This window comes from Larimichthys crocea, chromosome XIII, assembly GCF_000972845.2.
Source record: "Larimichthys crocea isolate SSNF chromosome XIII, L_crocea_2.0, whole genome shotgun sequence".
NCBI classification, from domain to species: Eukaryota; Metazoa; Chordata; class Actinopteri; family Sciaenidae; genus Larimichthys; species Larimichthys crocea.
Window position 1 is genome coordinate 18,999,176 of NC_040023.1, and position 20,177 is coordinate 19,019,352.

A 20,177-nucleotide genomic window follows, 5' to 3' on the forward strand; every position below is an offset into this window, starting at 1 on the left:
GACTCATGTTTACGCCGTTTAATATTTAATATACGCGCAGAGCAACTGAGGGAGCTGTGTTAGTGTACGTCAAAGTTGCGCCGCTGCTGTGTTTAAAGTGTTTTTGTGTTTGTTCATTAAATGTCAGGGGAAGCTGCACTGTGCTGCTAGTTAGCACGTAGTAGCTTGAAGCTAAAGTTAACGTTAGCACCTAGCGAGGGGGGATGTTGACATTTCTCCATGGCACTACAACCAGTCACACTGCTGTGGACAGCACTCATTCTTGCACATTTAACGATCACACAAAATGTGAGAAGATGAAATAAAGATACTAACTCCTGGGTCGGTTTGGGACCTCACCTCTTCACTCCCACTAGAGCTGTATCCAGCCTGGCCAAGGATCTTGTGGCTCGCCTCTATCCCAAGTAAGCGCAAGTGAGACTGGTCTTCGTTTAACGACAGAACCAGGTTTGCGGGCCTTGGCCCTCCGTTTGTCACATCATCAGCTTCTAAGCCTGATCGTCCGAGTTGCCATCGCTTCTCGGAGCGCAAACGACTGCGTGACGACCAAGGCCGACCGGGGAAACGACCTCTGGCCGAAGCGGTTCCACCTTGGCCTCCTACGGCAGCCGCGGTTGCTGATCCGCATCCCGCTGCCGCCATCATTGCTTCAACAACAACACACACCGACGGCTAGCAGTCCGAGGAGAGACAAGAGGGAAGGCGCGAGATGGGAGGGGGGAGCCGCAATGGTTCAAGGGAAAGTGAGTTTTTTCGGTGAGGCTCTGGAAGCGAGAGTGGATCGACCTCTGGTGGTGACTGTACGTCAAAGCTCCATTCAGAAATGTTTACATAATACATGTCAGGCTCTGCCATTCAGCCAGGCAGATACAATAAATTAATTCCGCATGTACCATAATGCAAATGTAATAAATCTTATAATGCACCTCTGTATAACAAAAAGCCTACAAATTAATCAGCATATCTCTCACATTTACTTTTATAATCTTCATAATTAATATAATCCCGCTAAGATTTATGTAATTCTGATCAACAGAACAGTCATAATTGGGAAATTATTTAATAATATCTCCCGTTTATTTAAAATTGCTTCCATGACAATAAGCTGTGGTTAAAATTAAATGGCAACTCAATAATAAAAATGACATAGCCTATGGCGAAAGCTTAGTCATTAATTAAATCAGCCCTAATTAACATCTGGCAGAGGAACTGCAATGCAAAAGCAGATAATAATGAAATCATTATACATCCATATTTTAGTGCCTTGTCTCTCTACACATTGTAATACAGCAGATGGCAGTATGCATCTTCATTGTCGCCAGAAAAAAAAACTGACGGTGAAGGGGAGGAAGCAGAAATCGTCAGCGATAGAATACTTTACTTTTTATAGAGAAGATTTATTTATGTCAAGTGTATCTATAAATGTATGCGAGCGTAAGATAGAGTACTACATGTTGGCAGGAAATATTAGACATAAAGTTAGAGTAGGAATATATCGTTTTGTTGTGTGCTGGGTCAGTTTCAGACCTCTGACTTGACGTCCACATGTCAGATTTGTTCAGCAAATAAAATGTCAATTAAATCTGATTATTGTCTAAATTGCCTGATATACAGATCAGATCATATATAATCAGCAATATTCCGCTTATTCAGCTGTCACACTGCACGTAAATTGTGTCTGATCCCTCCCACACCGGTCACAAACTCTTTGAGATACTTCCCTCTGGCAGGAGGCTGCGGGCCATCAGGACCAAAACCCCACGCCACAAGAACAGTCCCTCTCCCCCATCCAGACCTACATGCTACATTAACGTAGCATCTTCAGACCTTCTGCGTTACATTAACGAACAATCTTTATTTATTTGGGATCACTTCATCCTGTTGTATATCTGTACATTTATATGTCATATACTTGCACATCAGCTTGTACTACAGGTCCAAGATATTGTATTTATATTGTTTATATTTTTATACTTGTTTTTTTTTATTATCTTCCTTTTTTTAAAAAATATATTTTACTTATATTTATACTTATACTTATTCTGCGCCAACTACACCAAGTCAAATTAATTGTAAGTGCAAACCTACCTGATTCTGATTCTGAAAACATGTGGAAGAGACACACTGAGGATCTTTCAACATTTCAGTGTGCTATTAAAGAACTGTTAAAGATAAACATAGGAGAGTCTTTAAAATATATTCTTTGAACCGCGCATGTCACACTCCGGTGCTGTAGGGGGCGGTGTACAGTGGACGTCAGAGCGTGCGTGCCATAACAAACAAAGAAGATAGACGAAGAAGAAGATGATTCAGAAGAAGAAGGAGGAAGTGTTTTGAGTTTGTGGCCTTCATCAGGTAAATCATCACAGTCTCTTAGAAATATTATAAAACACACATCGCCCACAATCTGGACACCGATGTGAGTTTCTCTTACGGCTGTTTTGTAGCAGTCGAACCTGTTTAATGTTCCGTTGCTAAGCGATCTAAATGCTAAATTAGCCTGAGGTGAATTTCGAGTCATCTGACAAACTGAGCTCAGCCGAGCTGAGGCTGCTTTATGTGTCCATGTCCAGGAAGATCCTGTGGAAAACTGTCCCCATTATCGGCGTCACTGAAGCCTCACGGCTTTTTAGTTGCTGTTTTGAGTCGTTTCTGTGTGTAACTTGTTTCTTCTGTTTGTTTTCTTTGTAGAAAAAATCACGATGAACCTGGAACGAATGCCCAATGAGGAGAAACTCGGCCTGTGCAGAAAATACTATCTAGGTGAGAGAATTGTTAATTTCTTATATTGAAGCTTACCTCCTCTACTTTGGTTTGTAAATTCTGGATGCGTTAAAGTAGCATTAAAACTTGCCTTTATAAGCTATTTATTTATATTAAAATGATCTGATGCAGTTCCATTTAGGTAAGAGTCTGTTGTAAATCCTCATCAACCTCAAGTAGATTTGCCTGAATATTAATGAACTAGTATTGTAATTGATGTTATTTTTGAAATCTTTTTTTTGTCTTAGGTGGATTCGCATTTCTTCCATTCCTGTGGCTGGTCAACGTTGTTTGGTTTTTCCGGGAGGCCTTTGTAAAGCCAACCTACACTGAACAGCTCCAGATAAAAACCTGTAAGTGTCAGAACTGTTGTTTACAAATCATTGCGCTGCACTTAAAAAAAAAAGTAAATCCCAGTGGAGATAGGAAGGTGTCTGTAGTTGAAGAAAGTTGATTAAATGCCTTCTGAGTAGGGCAATGATTTAATAGTTATTGTAAGTATCAAAAATACTTAAAAACATACTTTTTTGGGAGGGGAGGGGTTCAATGTAGTATGGTATAAGATAATAATAATATTTTGTGAGAATTATCACATTTTTATTATATATTATAAAGTCAGAAATGAATACAGTAAATGTCCTGGTTAGTATTGTCTATTTGAAAAATAAAATATTATCATGTATGATTTAGGTAAAATGGTTTAGGTAAAGCTAAAGTATGATGTGACGTATCTGTGCCTGCTTTAATGTCAAGTAATTGTGTGTTTGTTTGTTTTTTTATCTAGATGTGAAGCGGTCAGCACTGGGGTTGCTGTTATGGGTAGCAGTACTCACTACATGGATTACCATTTTCCAGCACTTCAGAGCAGAGTGGGGGGAGGTGGGAGATAAACTCTCCTTTACAATTCCACTTGGCATTCCTTGAGACGTTTTTTTTGATGACTGGTCTATTGAAAATAACTGTTGATCCACTATAATGGACCAAAGAATTTTCCTTCTTTAACTACAGTGAAAGCCTAGTGATTTGTCTCATCTTTGGAGCCACCTTCATTTACTGAATAAAGATATCAGAGTAATCCCTTATGTCCTCAAAGGATTATTAATTATGTATATACTAAGGCATTTCAGAAAGTTCTTTTGGTTTTAGCATAGGTTACTTAATCTTGTACAGCAGACAATGTTAACTGACAGTATCTAAGCTGGATGTGCATTCAGGTTTGTTCAGCACATTGAACAATAAAACCCAACTGTTTTTTTTTTTCTCAACTTGAAAATTTTTAATGTTTGTATGTGAACAATTTTTACGTGTATGAATGATGAATAAAAAACATTCACAATGGTTCCAAGTGACAGTGTTTTTACTCCATGAGCTATATCTGCCATGACAGATCACAATGTCATACTAATGTTGGAATATCATTATCCCTCTAGGAATCTGTACACCTTTTTGTGTAGTGATTTATATATTTATATATTTATATATATATATATAAATGTGTGAGACTGCAGAGCACAGGAGCCTCTGAGTCAAAAGGGAGGACAGCAGTTGGTGCCTGTGTGANTCCTGATGTTTTGCTTTGTTACAGAAGTCTCCTAAAGTCTGGACAATCACTGGCGCCTGTTGTGAAACCCAATACCTTAATCCCTCCAAATGTCTCCACTTCCCTATCATCCTATATGAGTCACAGCATAATCAGTGCCATTTTTAGTCGCTCCAGACAAAAGCTTTAGTGACAGGTTCTACATTGCTAACAGGGAAAACATGTGCACTCCATATAAACTGCTGACTTCATTAGAGTGTGCCAAGAACAAGCATCGGCACAATGAGTACTTTTCACGATGCAGGGAGTCACCTAATAAAACAGATTTATGAGGAGTAAATCAAAAAGAATCCTTTCATGGATACATAAATGTGGTACACTGCTGGGGGAAGTGGTGGAAAGAACTAGAACGAGTAGGAAACATTCGTTACATATTCATGGTTCTTCATATTTCACTACATTTTAGAGGCAAATACAGTACTTTTTGCTTGACTACACATATTTGACAGCTATTTCAATATATTAATGTAGATAAAACTTAAATGTAAAGTTAGGATCAGCCTATTATGTTATGTTATGATATTATGTTAATGTTACTTACATATTTATACATGAGTAATTACAATATGTAACACTTTAACACCACCCACCCAGGACCAAATTCTCTGTATCATGAGTAGTTTTACTTTTGGTACTTCTTAATACAGTTTGCTTATAAGGCTTTTACTTTTACTTACTGAATGCAGGACTTGTAATACAGTATTTCAACACTGAGGCACTGCTACTTTTACTTAAGTAAACGATCTGGAGAGCTCTTCGTCACTGTGAGGGTGAGTTATGGGGGGTGAGGGGCTTATTGGCAGCACACGTGCTCTGGCATGTGTTTGGGACGTCCCTGCTGTCACTGTCTGTCCGGCGTCAACTCACGAGGGTCAACAACGTCGTCTTTTGAACTTATTTTTGGACAGACACCCCTTGACAACCGACCTTAAGCATGCTTCCTAACAGGTCTTTTAACTGTCACAGCCTGTTCCAGTCGGTGTCATCATTCCTAGGAATAAACCGTAGCCTATAATATTGTTAATAGCTAATAAACACGTTAATTGCCAATAAGCCCGCGACAGCTGCGTCACTCCCCAAACAATACACTGGTATCCTATATGGCTCTGCCTGAACACCCAAGGGTACGCATTAGTCCAGAACATAACAGAAGCAAGGTGCCCCACTGTGAATTCCCAACTCATTATGCAACTCCAGTATAAAACACACATGATAACACACGGTCACGTCAGGCACCCAGAGGACGAGCAGCTCGGAGGCAGACAGACGGGCGCACCACCACCACCATCATCGCTTAGCGGGGAGCACAAGCGGTTAAAAACAAGGGCTGTCCTTTCCCGTTTGCACACGAATTTGGTCAGGGAATTTAAGAAGAGGTAAGTTGTGACCAGTGTTGTTCGCTCTGTAGTCTCACATGCTGTATCCTCATCTGCTGTGAAGTCAACTCAACAACAAGTATTTTTTTTTCCTACTAACTAGGAATGGATTTCATCCTGCCACCCACTCTGCCAGCTGCTGGTATCCCATGGGAGAAGGTTTTGCCTCCTCTCATTCCTCGCCTGAACGGGACTTATGGACAATATAAATGGTCCCCGAAGTTATTAATTCCAGACCCTGATAACAACAGCTCTGCTGAGGTAGGTCATTAAAATATACTACAGCTGGAAGCAGAAAAAGACTAGAAGAAGAAAGTCTTGGACTATTTTGGCTCAGTAGAACTGCATGAAAACACAGTGATACAATGATAACTCATTAATAGGCTGATAATCCATTTTATTTTCCCAAAAGCAGAGGTAGAAGAAGGTTCATTTAGTTGCCTTTTCCAGACTCTCAACTGCGTCTTTTTCGGTGAATGAAAATCAGATGTACTTTAAAGCCCTAAAAGCTGTTTCCATGGTCAAGAACTTTCAGGATATCTATTAAATGCATGGCAGCAAATTGGGCTTTTTGTTTGGCTGTTTACTGTGCTTAGAGGTATTTCTATACAATAATACACTGTATTTCTATCGATGTTGGCAGGTGAACTGTGATGACAGCGGTTTCACAGTTCAAGTTGATGTAAAGGACTTTAACCCAGAGGACCTAATGGTCAAGGTGATAGGAGACTTTGTGGAAGTGCAAGGAAAGCATGAAGAGAAAAAGGTTAGATCATTTCTGTATTTCTTTGGTTCATTTGCAATTTTTATGATTTGTGTTATCCTCTAAATTTGTATTCATCTTTGTATTGTGTTAGAAGGATGGTCCTGGGTTTACAACACGACAGTTTAACCGCCGCTACCGAATCCCAAAAGGAGTGAACACCATGGCTTTGGAATCAGCGGTCTCTCCAGATGGCATCCTTATAATATCTGCACCGATGCTGCAGACCGAGAACTCCAGAGTCCTGACCTGATCACGTTAATACCAAACACTCTGGAGCCTTTATGAATACACAAGCATAAACAGAAATAACTTCAGGCTCGTCCACTCACAGTGACATTCGGCATGTGCCAAAACACGCATTTGTTCTGTTCCTGGCACTGTTCTAATATTCCCTGCTCTCTGAGGTTTGTATATACTGCCCTGCTATTACTCATCGATCTTACATAATGTTTCAAGGAACCAGTCTTTGTAAATATTCTGCGTTCATAGCTTAAAATGCTGTTTTTTTGTGTGTGCAACTTTTGTGTAATGCACTGTATTGTGATTGTGATTAATGATGCACACAGTTGTGTCTCCAAACTCTTTAATGTGGAAATATTTCTTCTAAAAATAAACTTTATTTCTTTATAAAAAATTTAAAAAGTGTCTACATCAAGTGCTTCTTGCCAATGTTCAGGTAACTCTTTGCTCATCGAAGAATTCATTCAACATAGAGTCCACTTCACTAAAAGGAAAAAAAATACAGTAGATGATTGTTCTGGAATTTGGGTTACTGTGTTCAGAACATTATAATATAATGTTTGAATGTTGTTGTATAATATAATATAAATGATCACAATCAATGTGGATAGCTGAGCAATTTCATTTTTGACTTATTTACCTGATCTGCTCCTTTACCCATGTTCTCTGTTTGCGAAGGACTTGTAATAAAGGGTCATCTTCAAACTCTTTTTCATCTGAATCTGAAAAGAAAAAACAGTATTGTTAAAAAGGAAATGAGCAGCCGAGGAAAGGTTTAGATAATTGATGTACACACAGAGGATCAAGTCTACATACGAGTCAAAGTTGTTGTTTTATTATTTAAATCTCCAAAGGCAGCTTGACTATAGCAAATGTCAACATGGATCACAAATATTAGCAGCTCCACATGCATAAGTAAAGATAGAAAGTTCGAGGGGTTTTGACCTGAAAGGTTTTGGAATGGTGGGTATGTAAGCTATTCATAGGTCAAGAATATATTCTCCGCAATTGACACCAGGGTAAAGGCTGGTGCTCTTTGGTACAGTGAGCTTACCTTCAGCCTCTTGCAGCAGCTGTGAAATGACCTCCATAGAGTTCTGTGCATCACATGTAGGAATTGAGGATTGTGGAGGTACAGGAGTGGTACAAGGAGGAGAGACCGATGAAACAGGGGTCCTTCGTGCAGGAGATGAATCCACCGTAGGGAACAATACCTCTGAAACTACCTGTTAAGGCACGATGAGAACACCCTACTGATTAATACAGCTTTTAATTACTGTAATGACATTGCAACTTAAATGATGAAGAGGCTGAGCAACGGCATTTTGGACTAACTGTAGGCAGTGGATCGATTTCTGAGACAGATATGTAAGGAGTTACAGTAGATGAGGTAGAAGGAAATAAAAGCATAGATGACGTGACATTATGACAGTATATAAAACAAAATATACAGAGAACCTCCCTAGCATCACAAGGCACTTGTGTCAATCAAACTACATACAGAGCATTAAAGAAAATAAACTTAGAGCTGTGCATGTGCTGACCTGTCCTAAGACACTGTGGATCGGAGAGGGTGGTGGTGCATAATCACCAGTGCATCTCTCACTGGAAACCTGGCTTCCTCTCTGTTGCTGCTGCTCTGCTGATGGCACAACCTTTTTGGGAAGTCTTTGATGTGAAGAACTCCTGTTTGTAGAGGCAGGGACATCAGCATGTTCCCTGTCCACAGTATACCTGCATAAAACATTTTTATTAAGCATTCAGACTTGAATTGTGTACACTGTGTGCATGTTCCAATACTTGACCTTGATTTCTTTTGCCTTCTGGAGGACATCGGTGTCTTCCTCTCTGATTCTTTTGTCAGGGCTTTCTCTTTCTTGTCCATCTCAGGCCTTATGTGGTGACTAGGCCCTTCACCTTCTGTAACTGCAGATGAACCAGGTGGTGGGGATGGCGTATGTTCATGAATGGGCTCATCAGTGAAGTTATTCTTTGAGTTTTTGGTGACTTGTGTCTTTTTATGGACAGCTTTGGCGTGAGACTCATCGATACTTTGTGAAATGTTTTGCTGCCTGCTAACATCAGATGACTTGATAGGACAGGGCAAGACATCACAGAGTAAATGCATGTGGGCAGGAACATGGGCAATAGCCTGGGGTTGGGAGACTGAAGAGCCAGAGACAACAAAGGCAGGGAAGGGAGGTGGACCTGAAGCTGGGGGACATAATGTATGGGCTTCTTTGGCTTCTGGCTGTGGAGCAGCGATGTGGGGATGTTTAGCTTTTTGTGAGAGTTCAGGAGTACTCTGCTGTTGCTGTAGATGATGCAAAAAGGAAGGCATTTAAATCATTTTGCACTTCTGAATAAATATTAAACAAAAAAAGATGGAGTAAATATCATGCACTACAACTCTAACCTTGTAAGCCTGTCCACTGGCTGAGGGATTGTTTAAGCTGGGGGCATGCCAGCTAAATGTGGGACCATGAAGACTAGAGTGTTGCACCGACTGGGGCCAGTCCCTGGCCTGCTCAATCTTTCTCCTTAAGCGCCACTGGAACAAGATGTCCTCCTCTGGGCGTGTGGGCGGCACCAGAGAAGGAACAACAGAGGCCTTATGGGAGGATGCAATCTGATCTGAGTCTAAGCTGGCCTTAGCTGTAAATGTTAAAAAACACATTGCACAATAACCGTGACACAGTGGTTCGGTTTAACGTATCACGCATTAAAAAGAGGAATCATTTACTGCACGTTTTATAAAGGAGGAACTGAACTGAGAAAGGAACTAAATTCTAGGTAAAAAAATTAATATTACTCCACACTCATGCCTTACCAGTGGATTTTATCATATTGGGAATCAAAGGTCTTCGCACTGGCTCATATACGCTGACTGGAGAGGAGAAATCTGAGCATCCCAGGCCATCTGAGCTGACATGTACAGATCCATCCCCCAGAGTGCATTCACTGTCAGAGAGACAAAAAGTTACTTACAATTGAAGGCATTCATTAATTTATCCTTTATGTTACTGGCTGGTGTTCGCACTCTCTCAGCAGAAGTCTGTTGGCCCTTTCTTGAAGGTGCAGTATCTCTGTGTCATCGAATTCACCCTGTAAGGTGTCTGACAAAATCTGAAAAACAAAAAGGAAAAAAAAAAACTCAATACGCTACAAAGAACACTCACAATACTGTGTAAAATGAATAAAACTAGATCATTTAATTTGCAGCAATCTAAATCAGTCACATTATCTGGCCTTATATTGCTTACAAACATACTGAGGTGCAAGCAGACTGAACATGCCATAACTGTATCAAACATGGCTGTGAAAGGATGATGGCCTCCCAGGCATTTAGTAAACACAGAGGTTTCCAAATGGCCATGTGGTGTGGTGCTGAAATCTAAATATTTATATGCACACTTAGTAGGAATAAGGTGTCTCTGCTGCAGACTGTTCAGACAAATCTGGCATTAACCAGGACACGGCGCAGATCCATTAATCATAACAGTGTATAAGAATAACTAAAATAAATAGTAAGAAAAAAAGCACGATGGAATAGTATTTTTTTTTTTTATATTTAAAGAAATAAAATTGCATGTGTACTTACACTAAGGGATCCTCTGCATGGCGAGAGGGATCTGTCATGTCGACGCTGTCCAGCTGGACTGAAAATGGCAAATCCATGCTCATCATTGAGAGGCATATCTGTTAAGAGGTAGGGATTTTACCATTAATGTCTCTTTCTACATTGAAATCCAGGAGCTGGGAGCAGTTAATAAAAACAATAAGTAAGAAAGTACCTTTGTCTGTTGTTTTAGCAGGTGTTGAACTGGAGGGTAAAGATGAGGGTGACATCCACCAAAAAGGCACCTGATTTTCACCAATGGCAGAATCAATCTGCTGGCGCTCCACTCGACTCTGTGGTCGACCATGGCGAAAGCGATCAATGTACCTGGAAGTGCAAAGGTCATTGCTATAAGCAGTGATTCAAACAGTAACATGAAAGAAACACTGACCACTACACTCTTCACACAACAGTGACTATGATATTGTCAAGTCACGTCATAAATATATCAATTTCCATAAAAAAAAAAAAAAAGTCACAGTTCAGTTTAAGTGGATAACACACGGGCCATAGGTGGTGCTATGTTTGAGTGTGTGGTTTGACTCTATGAAACTAAAGCATACTTTGCCAGCACTGAATCCTGCTCATCTCCTGGCTTTGGCGTATCCATGTCAGACGTGGATGTAGTGCTTGCAGGAGACAATTCATTTTCAGTGGAGGGCCAGGACTCTGCAAAAACAGGTTGTCCATCCGTGGCAGCGAAACGGTGTTCACATTTCTCCCGTTGGCTCTCTGGGTTCACAGAGTGAAGCTGTGGACTGGATCGCTGTTTACAACGTACAGGACTCAATGTCTGCAAAAAGAAAAAAAAAAACACGATAGACATGTTTACAGTGGGAAAGAAAAACCTGTTGTGTCTTGGAGTAAATTTACTTGAAAACATACTGTTTTTTTCTCCTTCTTTGACAGGGGCTGCTTGCGGGATGGGTGATAGTGTGTCTTCCCCAACCTGGATGCTGGCTGGAAGGGATTCTGCCTTGTGAACACAGGTCCACTGTAAAGACAACACTTAAGACCAACTGTAATCAAGGTACAATAAAAAATAAAAAGGTGACCTTTGGAGCTTACCTGGATTTCATTGTAGCTTTAGGATGTCACGGGTGATTCATAAAAGCACAGGATGTCAGGAGGTCTGATTTATGTCTACTTCTGACTGAGCTCTTTAAAATCTAGCTGGACTGACTTGTCTGGATGTTGGGTTACTTGGGTCTTACTGTAATATAACTAGGCCTCCAGAGTTGACTTGGCATGTCCACAAAAGAAAAGTTGCCATGGAATCAAAGCCTAGCACGACATAACTTGTCCAAAAAATAGCAAATTAAGCTGCTACAGCGGCCATTCTGAAAAGCTCTTCATCTAAACAAATCCAGCTTTTTAGCTATGTACATAATCACTTCGCTCTTTTTGATAAACATAACATTATCGCTGAAACCAGAAGAGACCGTCACTGACTGTGTGCCGATCGTTATTTACTACCAGACACACAGCCAATGGGCGTCGAGTTTGATATGATCGACGTGCAATCTAGCCAATCACGTAGAACGGCTTCGCTGCACAAGAGCCAATCAGATAATAGGAAACCGGCAGCGCGCGGAAGAGGAAAGTCTGCAGGAGATGTTCGTTGGTGAAAAACAAGCTACGTTAGCAACCGTAGTTTGAGCTAGCGCACGCTACAGTCCGATAAATTAACAATAAAACAGTGTACATTATATTTCGAGTGGATGTACGGGAATCGCCAGGGGTTAACTGTTAGTCAGCCAGTCGTTATAATAGGTAAATGTAGATAAAGTGAGCAAGCTGGTCGTAAGCGGTTGCAACGTAACCGCAGCTAGCTGGCTAACTTTAGCAATCAATCGTACCTGTAACAATTCATTTTTTTTAATTTATAAATAATATAACGTTAAAGGAAAGTGGAGACAATGCACCACGTCAAGATCAAGACCGAAAGGCCAGGTGAGAGGCTGCTCCGCTAAGACAATAAACCGTAATAGTGAATTTATAACCACTGTCACTGATCTAGCCCATTGCATTGTCTTATTGTGGGTGTAGGCAGTGATTTTGTTTTAATAATAATAATAGTGTACTTTAATGGGTACATGTTGCAGATTCAGAGGGGACCGGTGCACGCAGCAGACTGGACGCTGTGTTGAAGGGATTGGTGGAGAGGAGTGAAAACGAAAGGTCAGCAAAATTGATTCATATTTTTGCACTGTGTCCAATTATTGTGATCACTTTGCATTGAAGCTACCATTATTGTACATTGAACAGGGAGCAAAATGAGGGCGATGCTGGAAAAATATCAGCGGACTCTTTAAACAAGTATGTATCAGTGAAATGCATTTTTACTATTAAATGATTTCAACATTAAATATAAAGTGTGAAAGCTTGTTTTCAAGGTTTCATCTTCCACTTGCTGTTTCTAGGGATTTGTCTCCATCATCTGCTGGAAAAAGGCAAGTGTCAGAGAGTAACTCAAAAGCATATGCATCGCATTTGTTTGTCTACAATTGTAGCTGGAAAAAAAAAAAACATGTCACTGTGTTCCTGCCCCCGTCAGTATTTGTGTAACGTCACATGAACAAGTTGCACGTTTATAAAGCCCCTATTCTTGTTTTTATTTGATTGATTGATTGATTGTTTGATTGATTTTCAGGCCTTCAGCTCGATTCCCACAGCACCGGAGGAAGAAGAGAAAAGAGATGGATGAAGGCATACCAGAGAGCAATCAACATAAACAAAGTAAATGTAGTGACGAAAATACAACAGGAAATTGCATTGTTGCATTTGTCCTTTTTGTCATTCAGCTCCCATGGCGTCACTTTTCCTTTAACTTATTACAGTTTCTTTATCTTGTTTTTTTTGTTTGTCTTTCTCCATTTTGTAGATTCTTACATTATTAAGCTATTTGATCGCAGTGTGGATTTAGCCCAGTTCAATACCAGTACTCCGCTCTATCCCATCTGTCGTGCCTGGATGAGAAACAATCCTTCTGTTCGAGAGCCACCTGCTTCCCCAAGCCCCTCACACAGCATGGTAGAGGAAGAGGTGAGACCCTATTCGAAATATCCTAAACGTTACACCCCAAAAATACAAAAACTCAGTCTGTATGGTTTGAACCCTGGATATGAATTATGACACACTCCACTGTAGACTAGAAACCTGACTTTTAATATTTCTTTAGTGGTTTAGGCATATTGCTTTTATATTTCAGTTTGTTGTGTGTGTGTGTGTGTGTGTGTGTGTGTGTGTGTGTGTGTGTTTGAGTGTGTGTGTTGTAGGTGTCTCAGGATCCCTGCAAATAAAACCGAAACTGCACACATTTTTTTTTCTTTGGATTTTGTAATTTGTTTGAACTGACAACAAGTCTTTATCTGATCAGTAATTTTTAGGAAGTATTAGTAATTCCCAAATAAGATAGCATTACCAGGAATTATTTTGTGTGTATTACTGTCTGTTTTCTACTTTTTCCAAATGTTTTCTTTTGCCAGGTTACAGACATGATCAATGGTAAAGGTCAGAATGTGTACAGACTTGCCCCTCCAACTTCCTGTCCAGTCAGCACATCTGGTGAACCCATCAATCTCAGGATCCCACAGACTGAAAAACCCACTGTTACCAAGGTTCAGTATAATATGTGCATGACAATTATTGAAGGTGTTTTACTTGAACAGTGATGTTAAATAACATTCTTATTACAACATTCTTAAGTTATAAAGTTAACTCACAAACTATAACAAACTAAATCAGAACATCTCTCTTTCCACAGTTAACAGATTCAGTTCCCGTATCCGGTTCTCTCATATGTGACCACATGGAACGTTGGAAAAAGATAAGGCAAAAGTATGTTCTTCATGAAAAGGAACTTGTTCTTTGGTTGCAAAGAAAATGTTTTACCTTGATATTGATTTGTGGATTGTACACAATGTGTTGTTGTTATGTGTTAACCAAAATGAACCACCACACCATGGATTCTTTGAATTCTGGGATCTTCAGATTTGCTCAGCATCAGAATTTTAAAGTTGTATTGTGTTGTAAAAACCTTGAAGCATCCAAAAGTTTGTAATGAGTTGAACTGACTCATAATGGTCTTTTTTTTTTTCCTCCCCAGATGGAAGGAGTGCTCAAACAAGAACCAGTTAAGATACAGCGAGAGTATTAAGGTCCTTAAGGAGATGAAGGAGCTCTATGATCACTAACTGGCTTCTAGCTCTCCAACACAGAATGGTCTCTATGCACTTGGAAAGGAGTCATGGTGTAGCAGTAAATACAGACTCAAAAAAATATATATGTACAGAGCCTTGAGCCTTATAGACCTTATGTCTTATGCATTGCCGAAAAAAAATATTTTGATGTAGGTTTATGTTGCAATTTTTGTGCTTTTATTTATACTGATTCCCTGTAGACTTCTAAATAAATTGACTACTCATCAGTAGCATTTTTCCAAACACTGTGACTTGTGCATCCTCAGCATTAATAAGACTTAAAGTCCTTTGTGCTCTCTTCCACTTTCAGATTTGCTTTCTTAACACAAGTATGAGAAATTGCAGCAACTAAAGTCAAACTGTTTTTGAAGATTAAATCAGTCTGTCAGAGTAACCTGCAGATATAATTTGATATTCACTATGACTCATTTTTTTGTCATGCTGGTAGCTTGTTGACTCTTTGATGAAGTATAAGGCAGACATGAAACTTCAAGAACTGTAGACTGTTGTAAAGGATTCAATTTCATATTCTTAAGTAAGGTTTCAGTTAATAGACACACAAAGACACACCTTTCTGTTGTGGTGCAATGTAACCACATATGCGTGTTATGTAAGTATGTTACACAAGTACTGTGTACTTTCTGTATTAAGAACAAATTTGTGGTACTTGAACATTTCCATCTTCTGTAACTTTATACTTTGGGTACACTACATTTAGAGATAAACGGTGTATGTGAGTGGACTCCATTACATTTGCCTGCCCTAGTTACATTATAGATCTATATACCCTTCCTGTCGGATGAAAACTAAGTTTGTCCAAATTTGGTTATGAATTTGAATTTGTATCATAAACTGAGGTGTTCAGTATTCCTTTATCTATTCATTCTTCCTCCTAGATCTTCTAGCCTAATAAACTATTTAAAACTTTAGCAGTTTTTCTGAGCTCTTGAAAAGTTGATTTAAGAGAAATGTGTTACTCAGGACAGCAACACTGCAAACAGTTTTATAGAATATGATGCATTGCTGCACAACACACAGCCTTAAACATAAACAGTGACATAATGCATCACACTCATTAATGCACCATTAATATTAAGAGACTATTTTTGTGCATAAGTAATACTTATTGTTGTTATTTAAGAACACTAAGCTAATAATACATACTTGTACATAAGTTAGGTTTTGAATGTAGAACCTTTCGATATGAGTTATATCATGTAGTATTGCCACACTTCCTCGAGTAGATGAGATGAGAAAAAAAATGCTGCAATAAGTGTTTCGTAAACGATGTTCTTTGAAGATCTTTATCTATTTAACTGATTTGTTGAGAAGCTGTTAAGCTGCCTGAGAGCAGTATGATTATTTTTTGCAAGCCAACAATATATGACATCCTGTAAGATAAAAAAAAACACCCGGTGAGTTGTGTACTTGTGTTTTTTTCATAAAAGGATGAAAACAGGTCATCAAAAACACATTTTTATTCATTGCATTGAAATGTGTAAAGCTCAATAGTTAAAGTTCAGCAGACATTATTATAGATGCTCATAAGGACAATTAGCCTGCCAATAATCATGGGTAAATAATCTAAGCATAAAAAAAGTATAAACATAAAACAGCTTTTTATCAAATTAATCATAGTATCACATAGCGTCATTTTCAGTTAATACTCTATGTTTCCTTCTTCAAAATGTGGATTCATTATATTTACATCAGTAAGGGATGGTCTAAGTTTCAGTACAGTTTTACATTCTGTGGAAGTAGGTAGGAAGTGGGTGTGGCGGCCTTATTCAGTGCTTCCAGTGTCTCTCTCCGCGGCGATGACCACTTTACATTCTGTGAAGGAAATGCCTGTGTCTTTCCTCTCCAAAGGTGCAGCAGAATCAGACTTCCGAGAAATCCGGGACAAGTGTGACGACAAGGAGCGAGAGGACATAAATGACAAGTGGTCCTCTGCCAGGGCACTCTCTAGGACAAAGCATATGGACTGCTTGAGCTTCCTCTGGAATTCCTCGCACATGAAAACATAGAGAATGGGATTCAGGCAGCTGTTCATAAAAGCCAAAGACCCAGTCAAAAGAATCCCAGACTGAACAGCTTGCTGGAGATCTGGGTTATTCATGAACTGTAATTCTAGAAATTGAAAAACATGGAAGGGCAACCAGCAGATGAAGAATGCAAAAATGACAGAGAAAATGACTCTGCGAGGTCTCTGTTTCCTGGTCCTCTGCAGACGCTTTGCACGAACACCAATGGCCACATAACAGACGAATATTACCAGGAATGGGATGAGAAAGCCCACAACAAAGCGAAAAGTGGTCAGAATGTATTTACCCTGTACTGTCAGTGAACTTGAGTGAACACAGTAAGCCACGTCCTGAGATAATGTTATAGTGTGACGGAAAGTTCCAAAAGGGATGCTGCAGACCACAGCAATCACCCAGATGACAGCACATATGAGCTGAGCCTTGCAGACGGTGCGCTTGTTTTGTGCCCACACCACCACCCAGGTTGACAGGCAACGATCCAGACTTATGGTACTCAGAAGAAAGATGCTGGCAAACATGTTAACAGTAATCACTATGGTGTTGAGCTTGCACATGACATTTCCAAAACGCCATTCGTAATTGTTGGATAAAGAAATGATTGTGAAAATCAGGAAGGTCAAAAAGAGGAAGTCAGCCAGTGCCAAGTTGAGAAACCAAACAGAGTTGACAGTTCTCTTCATGCGGAAGCCTGTCACGTAGATGACTAGACCATTGCCCAGAATCCCAACAATGAATATCAGACAGTATATGACCAGGCAGACTATACGCATGTAATCCTTTTCCATGATAGCTTGTTGATCTGCAGAAGAAAAAGAAATGTGATATTACAGACATTAGTAACTTCAACACATTCTGGAGTTTGTGCAAAAAAGATAATTTGAATATTACTATAATATATATTATTATTATATAGTNAAAAAATATTACTATATAGTAGTATAGTAACATAAGAGAGAAAGGAGTTTTTGATGACTGTATATCATAGTTTGACAAAAAAATTATAGGGATATGCTACTCAAAACATGATTCAACCCCTTTTCACTATATTGTAAGGGAACAAATAATTTTGCCAAATATACCTACAAGTAAATTGTGAAATTTTAGTTTCTATAATATATAGGTCTATCCAACATTGGCTTTCAGTATAGTACAAGATTGATTAGATGAAGCAGTCACAGAATCCTTACAGAGTACTACAAAGTACAAAATGCAAAATTGACTTTTCCACAAATTTCATCATTTTTATCAAAACATTACGTATTTAACAAAAAATAAAATGTATGCATCTATTTTCCAGATCAGTTTAGCAAGAAATTATGTTAGACCACCTTTCTGTTAATGCAGTTCAAAGCAATGCAATAATATGTTTAAAGCATCTTACCAGTGCCCAGTTTATCTGCTGTGATGACATTCTAAGTTGATCTCTGTTTGGTTCTGCCTTTTATTATCTCTTCTGTGGTGAAGTGAGAAGGAGGAGTAATCCTTCTCACTTCACGTAGCTGCCAATGAGACGTTGCTTTTATTTCTGTTTTGCACAGTGTGTGAACTAAATAATGAACCAACTTAGAATATAATGCTATTTTAACAGGATCTTATGATCTTAAAATGACTGAAGCTGAATGTATAGCTGATACATTTTAAATAAATATTGACAAGGGTAGTATTTATTGCAGGGACCTTTTTCATTATTCTGAATTTTTTTTTTTTCAAATCCCTTTTGGTTACCTAAATGTGTCTTTTACTCTACCAAATGCAATTTAAATCAGAACATCTTCATTTTAGAAGGCTTGTTGTATGATGCACAATTCACCCTATCCCACTCGATCACACACAGTCCTCCTACACACAAACCACAAATGGTCTGTGTGTGTCATACTTGTGACTATCAGGCTTACACGGATGTAATAAAATGAGAACCAACACCTGTGTTCTTAGAAGTTATATTTTATGCATGATTTGCACAAATGCACCAAACATAGCTGTACACTGAGTGGTCACTACTATTTAAAGTCAATAGTAACATCCTTCTGACAGCTGATACTGATGCTGCCTATAATCACTCATTGATCACAGTGAGGAACAGGATGATGAAGTATTGGAAAACATGGAAGTATATGCATATTGCAGATTGTGTGTTTGTTTGCACGTTAGTTGGAAGCAAGAGTCTGGTCAATCCATCTGCGCAGGTAGGACACGCGGGCATACACGGCAGGGGTGCGCACGTTGCAGTTACTGGTGCCCCAGGACACAATACCCACAAGAGACCACACTCCACTGTTCTCACAGACCAGAGGGCCACCAGAGTCACCCTGAAATGAGATAAATATGTTTGTTTTTTTCAACTGACTTTCAAGAATATACATGTTGCAGTACAACAGAATGACACCTGATAGTGTGCAAGATAGTGTGTGACACTGACGTGACTTTTTCCGGTGAATAGCACAGGATGTGGTGGTGGTACTGTTAACACCAATTAATTTGCATTCTGCAAATGTTGACCTATCCATTACCAGTTTGAATATTATGTAAAATATTTAAGCAATTATGCATTTACAAATCAATTGTTAACTGGAATGATTTGTTAATCATAATGCAAGTAATTTGTCATTTGCAAATGTCTAATTTAGAATTATTTTATAACTGACTTGCAGCTGATAGTCGTTTGAAGGATAACTTATTTTTTAATCTCTACTTCAGGCTTTAAAATGGTTGTTACCTGACAGGAGGACACTCCAGAAGCACCAGCACAGATCATGGCATCAGTGATTCTGTTATAACCCCAGTACCTCTTGCACTGATCAGGGGTGAGCAGAGGCAGGGCAGTCTGCTGGAGGAAGCGGGGGCTTGCTGAGGACGGAGAAGAAATGGACATGAGGTTAGCTGCACAAATCTTTTCTTTGGGAGGTATGGTGACTATTAAGCAGCACCTTTGCTATTTTCCTGCAACCATCTAAAGGTTGAAGGTAACACTTTACAATAAGGGACACAAAATCTTGTAAAGTATTATCTTCAACTTTAAAAATAAAGGTAGTCAATGACTCACAGGTCTGGCCAGTCTTGCCCCACCCAGTGGTAACACATTTGGTTCCAGAGGGGATGTTGGTGCTGGAGGAGGCCAGGCACACAGGAGACACGCGGGATGTCATCTGTACTGGGGATGACAGCCTCAGAAGAGTGATGTCATTGTTGAAGTTCTGGGAGTTGTAGTAGGGATGACTGATGGCCTGGGTGGAGAGGTAAGCATAAATAATAAACAAATATAATTTCCTTATACCAGGGCATTATTCTTTCAGTGGTGTTTGCTTACCCTGGCAATTGATTTGACCTGAATTTGCTCAGAGTTGTACTGACGATCATGTTCTCCCAGGATAACACGGTGGTTTCTAGGACTGGAGACAATAAAACAGTGTGGTGACAGTGTTGGGATTTTTTTTTTGTGGATTTGAATGAGTTCAAAATTACTTACGATACACGGCAATGGGCAGCAGTGACAACCCAGTACTGGTTGATCAGGGATCCTCCACAGAAGTGGAATCCTCTACCATCCTAGGAGTGTAATTACATTT

At 39.4% G+C, this 20,177-nt stretch overlaps 7 protein-coding genes across 12 annotated transcripts in view; 3 read left to right on the forward strand and 4 right to left on the reverse strand.

The window, feature by feature from the left end:
• Window positions 1-736, reverse strand: part of kmt2bb (lysine (K)-specific methyltransferase 2Bb) — a 22,699-nt gene extending 21,963 nt beyond the window's left edge. The window contains exon 1 of one of the 2 annotated variants that reach the window (XM_019275613.2): window positions 340-736. In XM_019275613.2, the coding sequence (XP_019131158.2) occupies window positions 340-645 (306 nt within the window). In that variant the 5' untranslated portion in view covers window positions 646-736. Of the gene's footprint in view, window positions 1-315 lie in introns of both variants that reach the window. The other variant, XM_010747554.3, reaches the window with a different exon arrangement.
• Window positions 737-2,224: 1,488 nt separating this feature from the next.
• On the forward strand, window positions 2,225-4,104 carry psenen (presenilin enhancer, gamma-secretase subunit). Of its 2 annotated transcripts, none has more exons than XM_010747556.3 (4): window positions 2,225-2,355; window positions 2,692-2,763; window positions 3,012-3,116; window positions 3,548-4,104. In XM_010747556.3, exons 2-4 carry the CDS (start codon window positions 2,703-2,705, stop codon window positions 3,685-3,687), a joined length of 306 nt encoding a protein of 101 aa, XP_010745858.1. In that variant the 5' UTR covers window positions 2,225-2,355; window positions 2,692-2,702; the 3' UTR covers window positions 3,688-4,104. The 2 variants fall into 2 exon arrangements, with proteins under 2 accessions (XP_010745858.1, XP_019131154.1); XM_019275609.2 differs by having other exon boundaries at window positions 2,326-2,419.
• A 1,334-nt stretch (window positions 4,105-5,438) lies between these two features.
• On the forward strand, window positions 5,439-7,102 carry hspb6 (heat shock protein, alpha-crystallin-related, b6). 3 transcript variants are annotated; one of them, XM_010747562.3, is made up of 4 exons: window positions 5,439-5,739; window positions 5,843-6,000; window positions 6,383-6,505; window positions 6,600-7,007. In XM_010747562.3, exons 2-4 carry the CDS (start codon window positions 5,845-5,847, stop codon window positions 6,753-6,755), a joined length of 435 nt encoding a protein of 144 aa, XP_010745864.1. In that variant the 5' UTR covers window positions 5,439-5,739; window positions 5,843-5,844; the 3' UTR covers window positions 6,756-7,007. The 3 variants fall into 3 exon arrangements, with proteins under 3 accessions (XP_010745864.1, XP_010745862.1, XP_027142201.1); XM_010747560.3 differs by having other exon boundaries at window positions 5,482-5,739; window positions 6,597-7,102; XM_027286400.1 differs by lacking the exon at window positions 5,439-5,739 and having other exon boundaries at window positions 5,753-6,000; window positions 6,597-7,102.
• On the reverse strand, window positions 7,072-11,854 carry proser3 (proline and serine rich 3). Of its 2 annotated transcripts, none has more exons than XM_019275599.2 (13): window positions 11,433-11,854; window positions 11,250-11,340; window positions 10,928-11,157; window positions 10,540-10,691; window positions 10,347-10,444; window positions 9,786-9,871; window positions 9,576-9,706; window positions 9,162-9,400; window positions 8,551-9,059; window positions 8,290-8,479; window positions 7,800-7,971; window positions 7,386-7,467; window positions 7,072-7,229 (listed from the first exon to the last, which is right to left on the reverse strand). In XM_019275599.2, exons 1-13 carry the CDS (start codon window positions 11,441-11,443, stop codon window positions 7,178-7,180), a joined length of 2,043 nt encoding a protein of 680 aa, XP_019131144.2. In that variant the 5' UTR covers window positions 11,444-11,854; the 3' UTR covers window positions 7,072-7,177. The 2 variants fall into 2 exon arrangements, with proteins under 2 accessions (XP_019131144.2, XP_010745859.3); XM_010747557.3 differs by having other exon boundaries at window positions 11,250-11,358.
• Window positions 11,855-11,942: 88 nt separating this feature from the next.
• lin37 (lin-37 DREAM MuvB core complex component) lies at window positions 11,943-14,809 on the forward strand. Its single transcript, XM_010747563.3, has 9 exons — window positions 11,943-12,317; window positions 12,470-12,545; window positions 12,633-12,683; window positions 12,788-12,817; window positions 13,018-13,103; window positions 13,249-13,409; window positions 13,853-13,984; window positions 14,131-14,204; window positions 14,473-14,809. The coding sequence occupies exons 1-9, from the start codon at window positions 12,284-12,286 to the stop codon at window positions 14,558-14,560; spliced, it is 732 nt and encodes a 243-aa protein (XP_010745865.1). The 5' UTR covers window positions 11,943-12,283; the 3' UTR covers window positions 14,561-14,809.
• A 1,217-nt stretch (window positions 14,810-16,026) lies between these two features.
• LOC104932367 (chemokine-like receptor 1) lies at window positions 16,027-18,094 on the reverse strand. Its single transcript, XM_010747564.3, has 2 exons — window positions 17,993-18,094; window positions 16,027-17,410 (listed from the first exon to the last, which is right to left on the reverse strand). The coding sequence occupies exon 2, from the start codon at window positions 17,394-17,396 to the stop codon at window positions 16,350-16,352; it is 1,047 nt and encodes a 348-aa protein (XP_010745866.2). The 5' UTR covers window positions 17,397-17,410; window positions 17,993-18,094; the 3' UTR covers window positions 16,027-16,349.
• A 441-nt stretch (window positions 18,095-18,535) lies between these two features.
• On the reverse strand, window positions 18,536-20,169 carry LOC104932368 (chymotrypsin-like protease CTRL-1). The gene is made up of 5 exons (XM_027286401.1): window positions 20,078-20,169; window positions 19,919-20,000; window positions 19,655-19,835; window positions 19,328-19,458; window positions 18,536-18,920 (listed from the first exon to the last, which is right to left on the reverse strand). Exons 3-5 carry the CDS (start codon window positions 19,755-19,757, stop codon window positions 18,759-18,761), a joined length of 396 nt encoding a protein of 131 aa, XP_027142202.1. The 5' UTR covers window positions 19,758-19,835; window positions 19,919-20,000; window positions 20,078-20,169; the 3' UTR covers window positions 18,536-18,758.
• Window positions 20,170-20,177: the final 8 nt, after the last annotated feature.

Excerpts from the sequence above, each read along its gene's own strand:
- psenen (XM_010747556.3), top strand. The coding sequence starts at position 2,703 with ATGAACCTGGAACGAATGCCCAATGAGGAGAAACTCGGCCTGTGCAGA. Across the intron at positions 2,764-3,011 it reads GTGCAGAAAATACTATCTAG|GTGGATTCGCATTTCTTCCA; the intron begins GTGAGAGAATTG and ends TTTTTGTCTTAG. Across the intron at positions 3,117-3,547 it reads ACAGCTCCAGATAAAAACCT|ATGTGAAGCGGTCAGCACTG; the intron begins GTAAGTGTCAGA and ends TTTTTTATCTAG.
- hspb6 (XM_010747560.3), top strand. The coding sequence starts at position 5,845 with ATGGATTTCATCCTGCCACCCACTCTGCCAGCTGCTGGTATCCCATGG. Across the intron at positions 6,001-6,382 it reads ATAACAACAGCTCTGCTGAG|GTGAACTGTGATGACAGCGG; the intron begins GTAGGTCATTAA and ends CGATGTTGGCAG. Across the intron at positions 6,506-6,596 it reads GAAAGCATGAAGAGAAAAAG|AAGGATGGTCCTGGGTTTAC; the intron begins GTTAGATCATTT and ends GTATTGTGTTAG.
- LOC104932367 (XM_010747564.3), bottom strand. The coding sequence starts at position 17,396 with ATGGAAAAGGATTACATGCGTATAGTCTGCCTGGTCATATACTGTCTG.
- LOC104932368 (XM_027286401.1), bottom strand. The coding sequence starts at position 19,757 with ATGACATCCCGCGTGTCTCCTGTGTGCCTGGCCTCCTCCAGCACCAAC. Across the intron at positions 19,459-19,654 it reads GGGCAAGACTGGCCAGACCT|CAAGCCCCCGCTTCCTCCAG; the intron begins GTGAGTCATTGA and ends CTCCGTCCTCAG. Across the intron at positions 18,921-19,327 it reads CTGGAGTGTCCTCCTGTCAG|GGTGACTCTGGTGGCCCTCT; the intron begins GTAACAACCATT and ends ATCTCATTTCAG.
- proser3 (XM_010747557.3), bottom strand. Across the intron at positions 10,692-10,927 it reads CAGGATTCAGTGCTGGCAAA|GTACATTGATCGCTTTCGCC; the intron begins GTATGCTTTAGT and ends TTGCACTTCCAG. Across the intron at positions 7,230-7,385 it reads TGGGTAAAGGAGCAGATCAG|TGAAGTGGACTCTATGTTGA; the intron begins GTAAATAAGTCA and ends TTTTCCTTTTAG.
- lin37 (XM_010747563.3), top strand. The coding sequence starts at position 12,284 with ATGCACCACGTCAAGATCAAGACCGAAAGGCCAG. Across the intron at positions 12,318-12,469 it reads GATCAAGACCGAAAGGCCAG|ATTCAGAGGGGACCGGTGCA; the intron begins GTGAGAGGCTGC and ends TACATGTTGCAG. Across the intron at positions 14,205-14,472 it reads TGGAAAAAGATAAGGCAAAA|ATGGAAGGAGTGCTCAAACA; the intron begins GTATGTTCTTCA and ends TTTCCTCCCCAG.